Genomic DNA, 19,380 nt, shown 5'->3' on the forward strand with positions numbered 1-19,380 from the left:
AGAAATCAGTTATGAGAACAGTTGAATCTGTGACGATTTCAAGAGAATTAGCGGCTCCTTTGTCTGTGCCTTCATTTACACAGAATCATAACCTAGCTCCACTGATCCACCAGAACATCAGAAGCCAGGAGAAAAGGAAACGGACCACTGAAAGTCAAGACCAGATGTTACCAACTCCAAGCACTCCCTCCACCGTTTACCCCCTCCTACTCTCACACTCAGAGCCTCCCTCAATACCTAACCCTACCATGCCAGTTTATCGAGTCCCCCACTCCAACATGGCTGGAATGCTGACCCAAGACTCACTGCATTAAAAAAGATAAACGTGAAAAATGACAGCCATGCATCAAAAAGGAACAAAAACTAAAGCAGACGCAGTTCACAGGAGAAAGGATCTCCTGGGTTTGTGTAGGGCTCAGCACTGCCATAGGAGCCATGTGCTGTCGTTACCACAGCCTAGAAATGGCCACCACACACTGATGATCAGAGGGGCCAGAGAAAGGTCACAGGGACAGGCAGGAGGAGGTAAGTCGTCCTTTTATGCAAACTTTCAGAGGATCCAAGCCAACCAAGGGACATCAATTTCAAGTGTTTAATATTTGTGTAATTCTACAAACACTATGCAAGAAGAATAATCACAGTATTGGCATTTAAGTGTTATGTGAGAAGTTCTTAACCTCTGAGATCCATAAGCTCAATTAAGATTAGAATAGCTATAAACACACTCCCAGGAAAAATATGCATACATACACTCACATAAAGCCAGCACAACTTTTCAGAGAGTTTGTGGACTCTGCAAAGAAACTTAAGAATCCCAGGATAAGAATTTCTGATCAGATGGTAGATACTACCCAACAATTCAGATCATGAAAATCAGTTTATGATAAGATTCTTAGTCATCCTCCCCTAAATTTGGCTAAATACATGTTGACTCAAACCAAAGAAATATTATCTAGGACAGACCTCAAAAAGATCTCTGGGTCTCTTCATTTAAAACAAGAGAAATAATTCAGTTAAAGTATATCAAGATTGAACATAACATTTAAAAAAGAAAGCAAACTAGAAGGAATGCCTGCCTGGATTCAATCTAATCCAGAGAAAAGTAAATATATCAAAATCAATTCAATGAAGCACCACATGCTTACATTTAGATTATAGAGAAAAGGAGTTACCCGAAAATAACTGCCATCAGTTTTTAATAAATCAATCTAGCCAGTAATGTGCATCATATCCACATTTATAAAACTTTTTTAAAAATTTCTTCTGCATCATTAAAATCAGATGAAAATATGCTACAAAAGAATAAATAGCTGACTCACCTAACTTAAGTAGCAGGCTCTGCTTGACCTAGAGATGCATAAAATTGCACACATAAAGGAAAACACTTCTTTTTAACACATGCACATATGACTACTGGTTTGGGGTAATGTGCTAAAAAACAAGCCCCAGAAGGGGTCCATTCACTTGCAAAGGCACTTACTAAGTACCCATGGGAGGCAGTGAGGAAAGAAAAATTTAGAAGATCTGGCTCCTCCTCTCAAAAAGTTCACCTTTTAGAAGGGGGGAAAAAAAAGAAGGCATAAAAGACAGCTAAATCACAAAGATACAAAGCGTCAGACCTGGCTGCTTCAGTCAGAAGAGCAGGTGACTCTTAACCTGGAGGTTGCGAGTTCAAGTCCCACAATGGATGTAGAGGTTATAATAAATAAATAAACATTTTTTTAATGCTATACGACATTCTGACAAAACGGAGATGGAAGTATTAAGGTCCGGCTGTCTGTACCTCCCAATAACTCATAGACAAGGGGCAGCCGTCAGTCACCTGAGATCCTAACTTGAAGACAGAAGGGCCTGCAGTCGGCCTGCTACAGCTGTGCTCTCAACTTGTATTTATTAGGAATTAGGTGAATAGTGTATTTAAAAATCCAAGGACTTAGGATTTTGAAATATAATATTTTTTTATAGAAACTTTCTTGTACTCCCATCAATTACACCTATAATCTCTTTTCCACCAGTAAGTACTTCCAACACCGGCCAGATTCAAATAGTGCCAAATCCACACCTTTCAGAATGTCAGACTGCCAAACAATGCCAGTATTTCCTTACATACTGGCAGGGACAGGGGAATAGGTAGGTTCTGTGCCTAATTTAAAAGAAACAAGGATATCACAAAAGACGTTTTATTACAAAATTCTCAGAAGACTGTCCCGGAAAATCAGGTCACATTACACCAATTTAGAAGCACACTATTCCTGCTATATGAATAATTATATACTTCTGTATCTGGGTTATAATATACTTCATTACTTCTTTATTATTAAGAAATAATTATTTTTAAGATACATTTTTATCATTTTAACATTATTTTTCAAGATAATTTCCCACTCAAAAGTCTACCTCCTCCCCCCTACTAATTATTATGAAGTTTCGGTTCACATTTTAAGTGGTTTACACACGAGGCCTTTTCTAGATTCCACTATCAAAAAAGAGGATAGCCGGGCTTATTTAACTCTAAACACCAGTTCCTGGGTATATCCTGTCAGACACACTGAACACACAACAGAGAGACATCCAAGGCTCCCGACCCCCACCTCTCATCCCCCGCCAACGGCTCTGCATCAATCAACTTTTAGAATATTAGAGCACTGCTCCCATTTGTCTGCCAGATGCTATCTTACAAATTAATTCAAATAACTGTCAACAGGACACCGTGATTTTAAATATGTAAACTGAAACATTCTCACCCTATAAACAAATCTCTAAAAATATTAAGCACCATTTAAAACAATAATTGATTGCTAAGTAAAATTTAATAAATATTAGTTTAACACTTAATAACTCAAAGGCAAAAACTTGGGGAAATTTAGGAGTTCAAGATATGAACTACAGTCCTTGCCTGCAATGAGATAGCGATTAAGTGGGACAGACATAAATGAATACAAGTAATCTGGATGCGTGAAAAAGGAATATTATCTCAGAAGGTCAACATTTAGCAGGACCAGACAGAAGACTGAAGGGAATGATTAAATATTTTATTTTAGAAATGACAAAAGGAACTTTGTGGCTCCAGGAGTTGAGAGGAGGAATTGTCCCAGATTATCGCTTGGAACCAATGTGATCACAGGAGTGCTTTCGAGGGAAAGAGTGGGAAAGAGAAGTGATGAGAGAAGCAGGAGCCAGAGTCAGGGAGAGACTGGAAGATTCTCGGCTGGTGGCTCTGGAGATGCAGCAAAGGAGCACAAGCCAAGGAATGCAGGTGGCTTCTAGAAGCTGGGAAACACGAGGACATGGATTCTCCCCTAGAGCCTCCTTAGGAATGCAGCCCGAAGGACAAGCTGATTAGAGCCCAGTACGATCATAACCTCCAGAATGCAAGAGAAAAAATGTGTGTTGTTTTAAGCCACTAAATTTCTGATAACTTGTTACAGCAGCATTAGGAAATCACTTCAAAGTAGTTTTTTTTTTTTTTAATGTTTTATTTATTTTTGATACAGAGTATGAGAGGGGGAGAAACACAGAGAGAAGGAGACACAGAATCTGAAGCAGGCTCCAGGCTCCGAGCCAGCTGTCAGCACAGAGCCTGATGCGGGGCTTGAACCCAGGAACATGGGATCTGACCTGAGCCAAAGTCAGAGCCTTAACCGACTGAGCCACCCAGGCGCCCCTCAAAGTAGTTTTAAACAAGCACATAAAAATTGAAAAACACAGCTGTAATTCAAGGAATTAGAGCAGAGGACTACTGGTTAGGTAGCAAGGACAGGAAGACTACACAGAGTTGAAAATCTAAGAAGGGCACCAGGGTGGCTTAGTTAAGTGTCCCACTTCAGCTCAGATCATGATCTCATAGTTTGTGAGTTCAAGCCCCGCATCAAGCTCTGTGCTGACAGCTCAGAGCCTGGAGCTGCTTCAGATTCTGTGTCTCCCTCTCTCTCTGCCCCTCCCCACTCATGCACACACACTCAATCACCCGTGCATGCTCTCTCTCAAAAATAAACATTAAAAAAAAATTTTTTAATCAGGGGAAAAGGCCACACTGAAGAAGAGTACCACGAAATAGGTGGCATCCTCATTCGCTCATTTATTTACTAATCAGCAAATAGGTCTCGAATACCTACTACTGCTAGGCACTCTGCTAGGCACTAGATACAGTCTCACACACTACCTTTTAGAAACAAAAATTGGCAATTCCCTTTAGGGGGCAATTCCCACTATCTAACAATAGTTTTAAAGACGTTCAGATCCTCTGCTCCAATAATTCTGAGAATATAGCCCAAGGAAATTATCTTTGATTATGAAGATATGAGTGCTCCAGTTGATCAGTGAAGCATGATCCTACAACAGTCCCCCCATTCTAGCCCCAGCAGGCTACAGATTCCCTCCGAAATGGGAAGGCACTAACAGATCAAATTAGAGAAAACAGGGTCAGCTTACAGGGAGAGAAAGGTCCACAGGGAGGGTTCAGAGCCAAGACAATTTGTCTTTAGCAATGAAACTATGGGAATTTTTATGGTGGTTGCTTTGTTTGTATTTGTTTTTCCGCAAATAGTGGTATTTTGATATCTAATTAAAGACATACAAATAAGGAAGGCAGACTGAGGAGGCCTGCCAGTGAGCCAAGGAGGGGAAGTCCAAGATGCGTGATTACTGATAAGGCTCAAAAGCCTCCAACAGCATTCTCCCGTCTCTGAGAAGGTCGGCCCCCCTCCAGCCCACCCTTCCTCCCTTCTTCCAGGAGAAGCACCCCTACTTCTTCTAGGGTGACTGCTCCTCCTCTTGTCCCAGAAGATTCATGGGGTGGAGGGGCACCCCATCCTCTCAGTTTTATTGCACATTCTGGATTGGGGTCTTCAAAAGGCAGTGAAAATGTCAGGCAATTATTTGGTCACGGGGCGGGGGTGATCACTCGATCAGATACCTATCAGGTACATTGCTCTGTGCTCAATCTTATAAAACATTCTGCATACTAAGAGACTACCCTGACCAGATGAAATTGTCTCTTTCTATTCTGATCAAAAATCTATTTTTCAGAGTAAGTTTTCTGTAGTATGTACTGATTATTCTAGTCATTACTAAAGTCTTAGCACTTTAAGGAACCAAAGCAGACACAACAAAAATTGAAAATTGAAGGTTCTTGACTTTCAATATAAATCTTTTCAGACCCTTCTAATGAAAATTTAAAACATAAAATAAAATAGTATGGACTTAATCACTCTGAAAATCAGTAATAAAGATATCTTGGCAAATATCCAGATGATAATAAAGATAATTAACGTTTATTAAGTGCTTACTCAACTTACAGTCAGTGCAATAGATGTGTTTCAGGAACTATTTATTTTAATCTTTCCTACCTATGAGCTAGTTATTACTATTATTTATAACCATTTTACAAAAAAGGAACCCAAGGCAAAGAGATGTTAAATAGCTTGTCCAAGATCACTCAGCTAATTACTAAAACTCTTGCCACAATATAACTCTTGGGAAATGAACTAAGTGTTTTTTAATTTTTTAATGTTTATTTACTTCTGAGAGAGTGAAAGATCGAGTGCAAGCGGAGCAGGGTCCAAGAGAGGGAGTCACAGAACCCACAGCAGGCTCCGGGCTCTGAGTTGCCAGCACAGAGCCCAATACAGGCCTTGAACCCACAGATCGCGAGATCATGACCTGAGCTGAAATTGGACGCTCAACTTACTAAGCCATCCAGGTGCTCCCAGAAATAAATTAAGTTAAGTGCAGCAATGCAGTGTGTCAAAGGAACTAGGGTAGGTCACCTTGACTTTGCTCCCACAGGACCCGATTGCCTTTTGTGTGAGCTTCTAGCTCCACTGGGCTCTTCAGCCTCCACTCCTCATGCTTATAAAATCATAATATCTGCTCTCCTGTGCTACAGTATCACTTTCATGCTACATATATCTTTCACAACATGGCTTCTGGTTATTAGAGCTCCAGCTGCTGGTTCTGAATATCCAGTAGGAAGAGGCAGGGCGCCTGGGTGGGTCAGTTGGTTAAGCGTCCGAGGCTCAGGGCATGATCTCACGGTTGGTGAGTTTGAGTCCCGCATTGAGCCATGTGCTGACTGCGTAAAGCCTGGGGCCTGCTTTGGATTCTGTGTCTCCCTCTCTCTCTCTGCCCCTGACCTGTTCATGCTCTGTATCTCTGTCTCTCAAAAATGAATAAATGTTAAAAATATTAAAAATAACAAAAAGAAGAGGAGACAGACCCCTGAGAGGTACTACAGGAATGTCCTTTACCATCTCAAGTACTACAAAGGAGAGTTCTACAGTCTTCAGGGGCAGTAACAGACAGCTCTTCATATTAGTGCTTCATAACAGATAATAATGACTTTCACAGTCTACAGCATGCACCCCCAGTCTACAACCACATAGAGGCAAACAGGACACAGAAGAGAGAGAGAGTAATTGAGTGAAAGAAACTGAGCCATAGCACATAAAATTCAGGCCAGGAAAAAAGCACCAAACCAGGTGTCACGAATCTAGATTCTAGTAGCCATGGCATAAATAAAAACATGTTAATTGTGGCAAAAATAATATTAACAGTTGTAAGTTGCCAGCTACAGGTAGAAGTAATAACTGAAAATATTTATTGAGCAGGCAGTGGGTGTTTCACACATGTCATCTCTAATCTCAACCACAAACTTTGAAGTTTGTGGTGCTATTTCCATCTGAAAGATAAGCAAACAGACTGAGGAGAAGATGGCCATCAGAGATCTAAAGTGACAGAAGTAGGAAACCTAATTCCAAAGTTCCTTCTTTCTGCTGCTCCTGTCATCACTGCATCAAGATCCCTGAAAGCACAACCGCACGGTTAGCCAGAAAGCTCTCAAGTGGCCGCACGGGGCGGGGGGTATTATCAAGTCATATGGCTAACAACCTGAGGTACATTATGAAGATCTGGATGAATTTCAAGAGTTGCATTAAGTTAAAAGTGGTATAAACTGCTAACAGAACATAAGCCTGTTGTATACGATCACTCAGAATCACCACAAAAAGTACTAAGACTAGGACTATTAACCACAAACCCAGAAGATTTAAATATAAATAGTATTTACTTGTGAAAAATCTTCCTAAATATGAATGATTCCCTATGTATATTTTCCAAAAGATATTTGAGATGCCTGATTTTTGATGAGGAAAAGGGCAGGTTTTCCTAGACTCCCATCCTCAAAATCAAAGTAGATAAGCACTAGGTTTTAAGACATCTAAGAAACAAAACATTTACCATGACAGCAAAACAGGACATTTCTTCCTAAGCAGCAGTTAAAAATAACACAGCTCTGCGTTCTGAGACGGTAGTAGATATGAAAACAAAATTAAAACAATACCTCTGAGTATATAAATCCACTGTCATTAATCTGCACTGTGCCCAAAAATGAATTTGCTATTCTTCAGTTAAGTCAACATTTAAATACAAAAGAAAAAAAGTTTTGAGAACTATGTAATTGCATGATAACCGAAGTCACACAGGAGGTAAATTATAAAAGTGAATCCTTACAAAAGTCTTTGAAAAGTGTCAGGTCTCTCATAGTGAGTTAATATCCAAGTCATGACTCTATAGGACAGGAAGCTTTACTGCTTGCCTCTAATGACAAATGAAGGGTACATACAAATGAGAAGAAGGGAAATAAATTTCTAAAACATGGTACTAGGGTCATCCCACTTGACAATCAAAGTGATCCAGCCATGAACATAAGGACGGACAGTTACCAGGTGTTTACTATATAGTATCAAATGAGGAAGATTCTAGTAGTGGGGCTCTTGTACTAGCCTGAGACTGCCCAGCTACGTGACACCAAAGCCAGGATTCAAATCTGGGTCTGTATCAACATCAAGTTTATGTGATATACTATAAGGGTCAGCTTGCTCAACATGAAGATTCAGATTTCCTAACTTAAATATCATGTACTTTGTTAAACTGTCACACTTCTAAAAATCAAGAGATTATTCCTGCAAACAAACATGCCAATATTAATATGGAAACGGTTTGTGGCAACCACAAAGGTTTTTCCCTCCCCTTTCCAATATTACATCTGACACTTGTTTGTTCAGCTAGAATTGCCTGAATTAAATGAGTTTTTTAAGTGGCACAAGGAACAAAATGTGCTGGTTAAGGGGCACCTGGGTGGCTCAGTCAGTTAAGCACCAACTCCTGATTTAGGCTCAGGTCATAATCTCAGTTGTGAGATCCAGCCCCTTGTTGGGACCCATGTCAGGGCCTATGCTGGGCACGGAGACTGCCCAAGATTCTCCCTCTTCCTTTGCCCCTCCCCAATGCATGCATGCCAAAAAAAAAAAAAAAAAAAAGAATGTACTAGTTAAGAGTTAGGCTCTGGAACCATTTAGGGAATTGTCCAAGCTGGGCACTAGCTTGGACAATTCACTCATCTGCTCCACATTCTGGTTTCTTCATCTGTAAAGTAGGAGCTAAAAAAATTTTAGTTTAACATGTATCTCAATGGCCAGGGAAAAAATAAATGAGATGATACAATATACTTAAAACAGGGCTTAGTGTTTAAGATGTACTCAGGAAAAACCTGAGGAAAAAAAGACTGGTGCAGATGCTCAAAAACAATCCAATCCAAGGGGCTCACCATAGTCTAAATGTATTCATTACTGATCCTTATCAGTAATACCTAAGTCTAAATGTCTGGACACATCCTCCCCCCCCCCCAGCTATGTTAATATAATTGCCCTTTGTTTAACGGATTTACTGTAAGAAAGAAGAAAGTGGTAGCTCTAAGAGATTGGCAATTCCCCCTCTGGGTGTGAAACCGTGTGACTTCTATCATGCAACATGCTTAGGCAGGGCTGCGGTCAGCAGCATCAATTCTGAAATTCGGCACACACATCTCAGTGGGAAGCCAGCCAGTGTGTCTTCCTTGTTGGCTTGACTTTTGCCTCATTAGACTTTGTTATCTTGAGCCTTGGTTTTTAAAAGTGACTTTTTCTTACATTGAACATTTATAAAACAAACAACAGCAACAAAAAACACTAACAAAAAGGACAAAAACAAAATCCAGAAACCACTACGCACTGAAATGAGCATGATTTCCTTTACTCTGTGTTAGGAGCGCAGCCGCCTGGCCTTGGGTTGGCCAGTCCCCTCTGACCGCTTCCCTGAGGGTAAAGTCTTGGTAAATAAATCAAAGACTGTAAAAAGCCTGACAGATCCTGGCTGCGCTTTATGGATGAATGGACTGTGTGATGTTTATTTTTTTTAATGTTTTATTTATTTTTGATACAGAGAGAGACAGAGCATGAGAGGGGGAGGGGCAGAGAGGGAAGGAGACACAGAACCGGAAGCAGGTTCCAGGCTCTGAGCTAGCTGTCAGCACAGAGCCTGACGTGGGGCTCAAACCCACAAACGTGAGATCTGACCTGAGCCGAAGTCAGAGGCCCAACCGACTGAGCCACCCAGGTGCCCCATGATGTTTAGTTGCCTGTGTGTTGACAGTGATCCCAAGGAACCACATTCCTTCCACATCTCCAGGGTTTAACGCCTCCCTAAACACACGAGTCAGTTATAACAGCAGCTAGTGTTTGCCGAGCACCCACACACATATAGGTGCTACAAACTTTTCAAGTGTTTTATCAATACGGTCTCAGGTCATTCTCACATCATCAAGAGATAGAATGCCCATTTTACAAATGGGGAAATTAACCCTTACTCATCAAGGGTAAGTCACTTTTCCAAATACCACAAAAGAAATGCACTGACTTGCTGATTTTACAGCTGAGAACGCTCCAGTCAACCACACTCCTCCCTCCACATGCACTTATTTTCTTGAGCATCTAAACCTATACCACTGTTAGAGCCAACAGATGACTGCACTCACCCCTACCCTTCCAAACTCCATCTCATAGAAGGCTTTCCTTTCCAGTTCACTGTCCCAGCAGCTTGTAAGTGAGCCCTTAAAAAACAAATTCAGTGACTATTTCCTGAAGACCTGTTGGGCCCCAGGCATGGCATGAGAGACTGGTGATGTGCTGGTGAGCAAAAGGAACACAGACCCGGACCTATGGAGGGAGTTGCAGGAAGAAGAATATGGATCGTACCCAGCCCGGACCGAGATTTTTCTTTCGCATGATGGTCAGAGTTCCTCAGCCACACTGATACAAGACCAGCAGGGCCCCGGAGGCCTGTGCCGCGGGTGAGCGGACAGCTGCTCTGGGCTCCGGGCCGACGCCATACAAAGTAGGAACTCAACACAGCTACTCAGAGAGTGCTCTGTGAATATTCGAAGCAGGTAAGAAATGGCAACCATGTAGATTTTCAGGTTTTGGTGTATGATGGACTGTTTTCACAGCAGGGCAAGAGGAAATGCGCAAGCCACCACCCCAGCCGCTCTGGCCTTTTCATTACTCAGGAGAAAGCTGGTTTCCTTGGGCACCAAAGAGAGAAGTGAAAAGGCAGCTCTTCCTGTCATCTTCAGACGCTCCCTTCTATCCATGTCCCTGGGGGACCCAACAATGCAGCTGTTTCTCCCTACACACCCCACACAGACGAGGAAAGAAGCCAAGAGGAAGGAAGCAGTCTGGGCACCCTGTGAGGGTGAAGGGTACCTCAGCCTTGAGGTCAGCAATGTGGATCTCGCCTATAGGTTGCAAGTGACAGACTCAGGACTTGGAATCAGGAGGTTGCCTACCTCCCATCCCCAACAATAGTCCCTTGTGCGGACACAGGCCTCTCTGCCTCCATTACCCAGAGTAGAAATGGTTCTGAAACATTAAATAGGCAAATCAGTAAGCAAATGATGTATTAAAACAGTCACGAGGAGTTGCAAAGTGACAGGCATCTGGACAAACACGGACAACTGACATGTTGCCTGGCCTGCAAAGTGTTTTAAAATTGGGAGAGTTTGTACATCTTGACACACAGGTTGTCTAGAAATGTTGAAGGATCAGACAACAGTGGGTCTGCATTCCCAAGGAGAATCTGAGACAGGCAACTCTACTAAGGAAGGCATGCCCCCTCCCCAGTCACCTCTCGGTGGCCCGGGACACCAACAGCCTACCATTATTTTGCACCACCTGCCTGGTCACTGTGCAACACGGGTCTCTGAGCCCTGTCATAAGCATTATCTCCACTATCTCCACTCTACTGAATGGAAAACCAAGTAGCATAAATCTAGAATAAGCAAACATTAAGGGGGTTGAGGCTTATTATTTTCACTTCTCTTGCAACAGTAGCCAACCCCTAACACAGAAGCAACAGCTGAGAATATGGGGAGCAGAAGGGAAGGCGTGGGTACAGGAATAATGCAGTGCCTGTAGAATGAGCGGAAGCATGCCACAGGCCTGGCACAGCCCACCACGGAGCACACTCTCACTCTCGTGACCGCAGCCCAACCACAGGGCAGGGTGAAGCCCTCAAATGCCTTCATCTTACGCACTATGATTTTCGATGGGCTTTGGCCAAATACTGAGAATAGTCAGACACGCAAATCTGAACACTTCAGACTCCACACCCCCTCCGGACAGCTGCTCCTCACCTCCCTACAAGAAAGTGGAAAGAACTAGATTTCCTTTTAGCAGTTCCAGAGAAAAAGGAATCAAGGAGGGTGAAGTTCAAGATCCCAAGCAGATGTGGGAAAGCAGGATGTGGAGTCCAGGGCCCAGGCCTGCCTAAATCCAACTTCAGCAAAATCAAACCTCAAGCTCATGGCAACTGCAGAGATTAGTCACTTTTTCTATTATCTTTCATGCTAAGTCCTAACACAAGTTATGAAAACAAAAAAAGGGGAAGCACATTTTCAAGAAGTGAGACATGTTTCTGAATCCTAACCATGCCACTTTATACAACTCCTTCTAATCAGAAAATTAGAGTTTCATCATATAGGTTCTTCCATACAATACTAATGCTACTAGTAATTATTGCTATATGATCATTAATGGCGACATTTTTAACACATTTATAGAATGTTTCATGAATCTCAAGGTGCTCGTGTCCCCTTAGAGACAGGATGAGTGCTCTATGCCAACTTAACATATAAAGGCACTAGGGCTGAGAACCTACAAGCAACTTATTCAAGGTCACACAGCTGATCCCAGTTAATACAACTCCACAGCTCACACATGAATTCCAGAAATATATCAAGTGACTCGATAGTCAAGAAAACAGTAGACCCTGGTGAAGAGTAAACAGACGAACACTGTCATCTGCCTATACTTACATTCCTTGATATACACAGATGCTCCCCAAAATTAATTTAATTAAAATTTAATGTTAAATATTTAAGTGTAAATATTTTAATGCTTAAAAATCATTCTAATGTTAAATTCACAGAGTCTGCCTAGTTTTTCTGACAGATCATTAAGGTGCCAGTCTGAATGATAGGTTTAAAATGTTATTTTTGTATTACTTCCAAAAGAGCACATAACCACAAAGCAACCACTCACTCACAACACATCTTTCCATAGTTGATTCAACAATCATTGTGATTACTCCTAAATGGGCAACACTGTGACATTCCTTCCAATGAAGTATGTCACTGGAACACCCAAGACCCTGGACTCTGAGCACAGGTCGCCCTCTAGTGGCATGCACCTGCCAGCATCCTGGGTGCAGACATTGCTCCTCTTAGAGAGCTCAGAGGGATTCTATCCAAAAACACAAAACGTGTAATTTCTGCCCTTGGTAAGACACTTACCATGATCTCTTAAGAGTGCTAGTGAAGAACTTTAGTCTCTGTGGATGAATGAGGCATATAATTCTGAAGTTGGCCAGTTCACTCACTAGAAAGTTCTATAGTCAAGCTAACCACAAAATCAAGAGGTTTTGGTACACTTGCTAAAATGCTCACAAGGGAACAACGCAGTCTTTATTCAACACTTAGTGCAAGAAGCTTAGCCGTCCAAAAGGACATCTTGAATTTTATCCCTATTTTCCTTCCAGGTATCTTATTTCTCTGTTTTAAAAACCTTAGCACTCTTGAAACCGTTTACTTAAGAAAGTCTTTATTATAAATAGACTCTAAGGCTTCCACCCCAGAAGAACACAGTAACAGTCACCCGTGTCAGTGCGCAGAGAATCATGCAGACTTAATCATCGGTGTGCTCCACAGAAGTACTGAATGAAGCGTTGCTACTGACACTTGCAATGAATTAGAAAATACACTCAGGCTGTACCTCACTCAACATTCTGATAACCGACTTGGCAGCAGTGAATTTGAACCTTATCTTAGGGAAGCCGGGGATGACACAAATTATTCCAGAAAGAGGAATAACCTAGAACAGGTTCGCAACAGGTTCACATGAAGGTGTGTAAGAAGAGTGCTGGGGGTATTGCTTCTGTGGTTTAATCTCTCCTCTCCACACACGCATTCCCATGGAAAACAAAGATAATGGGGACAATAGTGGTCAGCTGACTCAGGGGCTGCTTGACGGGAGGCACCATGTCTTATAACTTTCCTCTCTGCTCCTGGTGCCTAGCACAACCCGGTCATACCGCTGGTGCCCTCCATTGTAAAAAGAAAACAAATTTGTTCATTCTCCCAAAATAAGATTGAGGCAAAAAAAAAAAAAAAAAAAAAACCTTAGAAAACCTTTGTATATAGACAGTTCAGTAATGAAACAATCTACTCCAAGGGAGCCTATGATGATAATTAATTATGACAATACATTTTATGTGTGAATTTGGCTAGTCCAGGTACCCTGTTTTGAGGGGTCAAAATTCAATCTAGATGTCGCTGCAAGTTAATTTTCTAAATATGGATAATATTTACATCAGTAAACTCTGAGTGAAGCAGACTGGTCTCCATAATGTGGTGGACCTCATCCAATTAGCTGATGAAGGCCTTAACAGAAGAGATGGGTCCCCAAGGAAGAAGGAATTCTGCTTCCAGACTGATTTCAGACCCAAGACCGCAACATCAGTTCTTCCCCGGGTCCCCAGCCTGTCAGCCTGTCCTGCACTCCCAGACATGTCTGCTCCCATAATCATATGAGCCAATTCCTCAAAATAAATGGACTTCTTTCTCACTTTTACATACATACGTTTGTAAATATGTACACACACACACAATTTTTCCCTTATTAGTTCTGTTTGTTTGGAGAATCCTAACACAGGTTATTTAAAAACGACCACCACAGTATTCATTCACTGCTCCAAATATTAAAATATATTATCCAAAAGTTAAAATCAACCATTATATAAGGTCCAATCACCAGATGAAGGATATTCTGCTGAAACTAAAATAATGGGGAGCAATGATAAAAGAGCCAAGAAGTCTTTCCAATAAAAATCCCTAGGTAAATCAGCCCAATGGACATTCCATTTTAATAAGTTGGGGGCATTTTAGTCCAACAATAAGATGATTTCAAGGTGTAGTCACCATCATAAGCTATTACACTTCATAGGAAAGGCTTTGCCAGAATTTACTGAATGAAAAAAAATAGAAAATAGGCTGGGAAAATTTAAACGAAAAGAAAAATATTAACTACCTCTTGGTTATCTTTGTTTTGGTTTGCCCAGAAAATCTTATGATAAAGTGTCTCCATTGAATTGCTGGAATCAGTTCGGTCAAAACAATGTCGATCCAACACTTCCAACGTGTGCAAAACCCGACTAATGGTCACCCCTGGATGTGGAAATTAAACAAGCAGTTAAAGAGGTCAAACAGAGTCAGAACAGCATAGTACAAAGCCATCATTACATAGGGCAACAAAAGGGATTTCAAGAAAGTGTCATTCTCAGCATGTAAGAATTGCCAACAAAACCAAACCTGACATTCTAGACAGCCAGGAACTTAAGGGCACAGAATGAGGAATGCCCTCAAAAGTCACTTGGTGGCTCTGTCAAAAAGCATCCTTATTCAATGTGTTCGCTGATTTATAATAATCAGAAACACGGCATAAAGTCCAACATTCAAAAGTACTCCTTCTTCTCTTGTGTTCTGTACCTGCTGTTGACTCTTGGCACTTGTCAAAAGACCACCGAACTTCCACTGCACGGCCTCTTTGTTTTATCTGCTGTTCTACCTCATAAATCCTTGCCCGAACCTGAAAGATAATCGCTTCTAATTAACTTGTGCCTGGAAAGCCACAGTGGCTGTCTAAATCATGTCAGGATTTTCCACATGAGCACAGCATCCTATAGGGAACTACAATCTAGACGACCATCGTAGCAAATTCAGCCTGTTGCCCAAGAAGTGCATTTTAAAATTTACAAGGGGTGATTCAATGTCAGTTGTCAATAACAAACGCTCACAAAAAAGCAAATGCTTGCTTTAAGAGTGAAAAATGTTTAGGATATCCTATGGGGGAGGTGAAAGCTCCCAAGTATCGTTTTTTGAGCCGTTCTATGTATCAAAATGGCTAGGCATGTTTTATTAACTTAAGAAAATTGCTTGGTGAGAAACAGGGATCTTCCTCTCCACATTAGTCACAGGCTTGTGGTTTAAGTTTCTAAACTCTCTGAACCAAACAACCTGGAACTAATAAAAACAGTTACTAAATATCACAGACTACCAACTACGGGAGCTGTGTCATGGGTTAGAGCCACCGTCATTACTGGCTGGGTGGCAGGGCTCTTTACAAGAACTCCCAGCAAGAGCAAAAGAAGAAAGGGAGCCATGTGATGAACTTCTGTGGTCCAGAGAGGCTAAATACTTCTCCGGGTCCCTCAGAGAGGTGGGGAGCAAGGCTGGGAGCTGCACCCGAGCATCGGAGAGGCTAAAACCCACTTGGCCCTCTAAGCCGCGGCGCCTCTCAGGGATGAAAACACCCATCAAACCACCGTAACAGAGAGTCTACCTGCTGATTAAAAGCTGTGTTCCCGCCCGGCATGGGGAGACTGGAGGGGGCCACCTGCAGCAGATCCAGGGGCGAGCCTGGGTTCGCACTCTTATTGTCGTTTGTGGAGTAATTCCACACCAAGGCACTTGGGCAACAGAGAGTGACAGTCTGGAAATGAAACAGGAAAATCCAGGTCTTTAAGAGGAACAAGGAAAATGCAACAGCTTAACAATAAAAACGATGCCTCATCATAACGATATTACAATTTTCTACCAATAAGTACCCATTCTCAACTTTTCAAGTCACAAGACAAAACTAAAATAGAATTTATTAATTTGAAGTGGAGGTGGTACAGCTGAGAAATTAAGGAATATTATAATTCATAAGCCTATATCCCAGCACATAAAACCTAGAAAGCTTAGTAAAAACACAGTAATTATCACTTAAAAATTGTCACCTAAAACAAATTTTTCATGCAATTAGAAAAATGAGAGATGGAATTAGAATATATAATTTCTAAAGTCACAAAATCTAAAAAGGAATTTTTTTTTCATCTATGAAATAAATCACTGAGATAAATGCAGTAGGTAGTTTCATAAATGCTGGACAGGCAGTAGCCCTGGGCCAGGGGGTGGCACAGTTTCTATAAAAAGCCAGACAGTAAATGCTTTAAGCTTTGCAGGTCACCTATTATTTCTGTCACATATTCTTTTTGTTTTGTTTTGTTTTAATCACTCACTGAAAATATAAAATATATTCTTAGCTCATGGGCTGGCATTGGCCTATAGATTGTAGCTTGTCTCCCCCTACGTTAGACCCCTGCAGACATGTTTTCCTCAACCAGCTTACATGAAGCATCTTCTATCCCAGATCACAATGACCCCGTGAGGTAGGTAATGCTATTCCCCCACTGCACCAAGGAGGAACAGGGGCCCCAGCGGAGAGCAGTAACCAGCCAAGGTGACTTCAGCATACGTGTCTAGAACCCCTATGCTATCAGTCTGCCTTCTAAACATAGTTGGTATTATGGCTCCAGTTTAATTAAGTCCTTACTCCATACTGAACATTGCCCTGGAAGTCATCACAAGCCTTATCACGGGTGGTAACAAACTAGGAACCCTCACCATCCCCCTCACACACAGGGAACAGAATCTCAAGGCTAAGTTAGTAATTGGCAGAGCAGAGGCTAAAATCAAGTCTGCAATGATTCTAAAATATAGGTCTTGGGCACCTGGGTGCTCAGTCAATTAAAGTGACCAACTCTGGCTCAGGCCATGATCTCACAGTCCAAGGGTTCGAGCCCTGCATCCGTTTTGTGCTGACAGCTCAGAGCCTGAAGCTTGGTTTGGATTCTTTGTCTCCATCTCTCTCTGCCCGCCCCCCCCCCTCTCTCTCTCATTGACTGCCTCTGCCTCTCAAAAATAAAATAGACATTAAAGAAAAAAAGTAAGTCTTAACTATGATGTTGTTGTGCTTATTACAGAAGAGATGCGGGATATTTCCTCTTTCTAAAATGTAAAACTGAGTATCACAACCACTGGATTCTGAGGTCCAGGAGACATCTTTGTGGAAAGCAGATGGCAGCTATGAAGAACGTCAAGTCCCTGAGCCCAACCACTGCATCTGTCTCCACTGGCCCACATACCCATCTCCTGCCTCTGGTGTGTGAGGAGGTGGGGGTTCTCATCTCCTGTCCATGATGGAGTTCTTCCCAGTGTTCTTAAAGTCACCAATATCCAGAGCACTGATCTATCACACACCCCTTATTTCCTATTCAAACTCTACTAGGTTAGCCTCGGCTGAGAAATGTGTTCAAATCTGACCATTTTAATAGGATTACTATTAAAAATCTCCACTCACCTGGCAGCAATCTCTCTCTCTTCCCTTCAAACATGTCTCTCAAAAGAACAGGTTGCATTATTTCTCCTCATTCTTCATCACTCTCAACCCACCTTAGAATGGCTTCTCAACGGACCAGCAATGGCCACGATCTTATCGCAGACAATCGAGCTATCTTGTTACCAGATTCCCCCCAGTCTGCTGGGCACTGCCCACTACTATCTCCTTTCGGAAACTTTCTGCAGTACCTAGAGAAGGAGCTCGGCATAGTGGCTAAGAGTGTGGACCCTGGATCCAGACTCCCTGGGTGTGAATTCCAGCTTCGCCACTTACTTGCTGTGTGACCTACGCTCCCATTTCGTCATTCGTGTTACAGCAATCATATTGGTTCCAATCTCATAGATTGATTCTGAGAACTAAGTGACTTAATACATGTTACAATTTAGAACAGTGCTTAGAACACAATCAAGGCCAGTAAGATAATAACAGAATTATAACATTATTCCTATTTTTGCTGTCCTTGCCTCTCAATAACAGTAGTCTCTCCCCTTCCTGTTGTCTCCAGTCTGGCCACACTTACATGGTCCCCTCCATGGACTGCCCTTCAGACACCACTTAACCACTCGGGCCACAGGTCACCACTCGCTGCTAACTCTGTAGGCAATCTCACCCCCTCTTGGGGTTTGGGTCAAAGTGGCCCTGAGGGATTCAAATCCACACATATGGCCAGATGTTTGCCCTCAACTTCAGAATGAGACTGGTAACAACTTCCTAAACATATCCATTTAGAGATGCTAAGGGATAAAATAATCCAAAACAATCCAACGTGAACTTAGACTCTCCCTAACTGACTTTTTGGCCTATGTCTCTCCTTCCCCTCCCTCACCACTCCCACAAATCCTCCCTCTACTGTGGCAGAATAATCTACCTAAGCCACAGAGCTGACCATGGAACCTCCCTGCCTAAAACCCTCCAGTTGCATCCCAATCATAAGGCACATAGGGAGTCTTGTATTCCCTCACCCTCAACAGGAACTTGCTGTTCCATTAATACCAACCTGCACACAAGACGACAGTCCAACCCTCTGGACCGTTTCTCATGCTGTTCCCTCTGTCAGTAACACTCTTAGCACCTTCTTTTTTCCCTTAAACTCTTTTAATATGCGCTAGTCAGAACCACTTCCTTCAGAAAGCCTCTCTGAAGTCTAGATTGAACTACAAGTTCCACTTCTCAACTCCCTTAACCCCAGTGTATACTTCCATCGGCCTTTGCCACGGCAGATGTCAAATGATAGGCTGTCTTCTTCACAAGACTGTAAGCTCTACCTGAGTGGAGAACGTCCTTATGGCCAGTCCAAAGCCTCTAAGTAAAGACCTGGATGCATTAAGAGCCCAAGAAATGTGACCTAAACACTAACTTGTGAGCTCCTCTAGGACAGGGCTGTATCTCACTCCTGACGGAGTCTGCCCAGTGGCCTACACCCCACTGGATGTTCAAGGACCGCAGAAGCAGCGATGCTTGGCAGATGGACAGAGCCTGATAAATTACCTGGATTTTAAAGAAACAGAGAGGGATGGCAACCACCTTAAGATGTGGACTGAGGAAGCTATAAAATGCTTCATGGAGAAACTATCTTTCCAGAAGCAAATTAATATAGCGGACTTACTGTGTGGGCTCCCTCAAGGATTTTACCATTCAGAGTGCTGCACAGTGTAATAAAGGGTAACTACAAGAACTTTCTTCTACACCAAAGCAACAAATCTTCACTCAGCTTGATCTGACATCGAGAAAT

General features: G+C 42.2%; 1 protein-coding gene across 1 annotated transcript in view; it reads right to left on the reverse strand.

Moving 5' to 3' along the window:
* MED12L (mediator complex subunit 12L) overlaps window positions 1–19,380 on the reverse strand; it is a 320,540-nt gene that overhangs the window by 230,374 nt on the left and 70,786 nt on the right. Inside the window, exons 9-11 of the mRNA XM_029940033.1 lie at window positions 15,768–15,917; window positions 14,915–15,014; window positions 14,457–14,593 (exon numbers count right to left, since the gene is read on the reverse strand). Of these exons, the coding sequence (XP_029795893.1) occupies window positions 14,457–14,593; window positions 14,915–15,014; window positions 15,768–15,917 (387 nt within the window). The remainder of the gene's footprint in view (window positions 1–14,456; window positions 14,594–14,914; window positions 15,015–15,767; window positions 15,918–19,380) is intronic.

Source organism: Suricata suricatta, chromosome 5 (assembly GCF_006229205.1).
Source record: "Suricata suricatta isolate VVHF042 chromosome 5, meerkat_22Aug2017_6uvM2_HiC, whole genome shotgun sequence".
Taxonomy (NCBI): Eukaryota; Metazoa; Chordata; class Mammalia; order Carnivora; family Herpestidae; genus Suricata; species Suricata suricatta.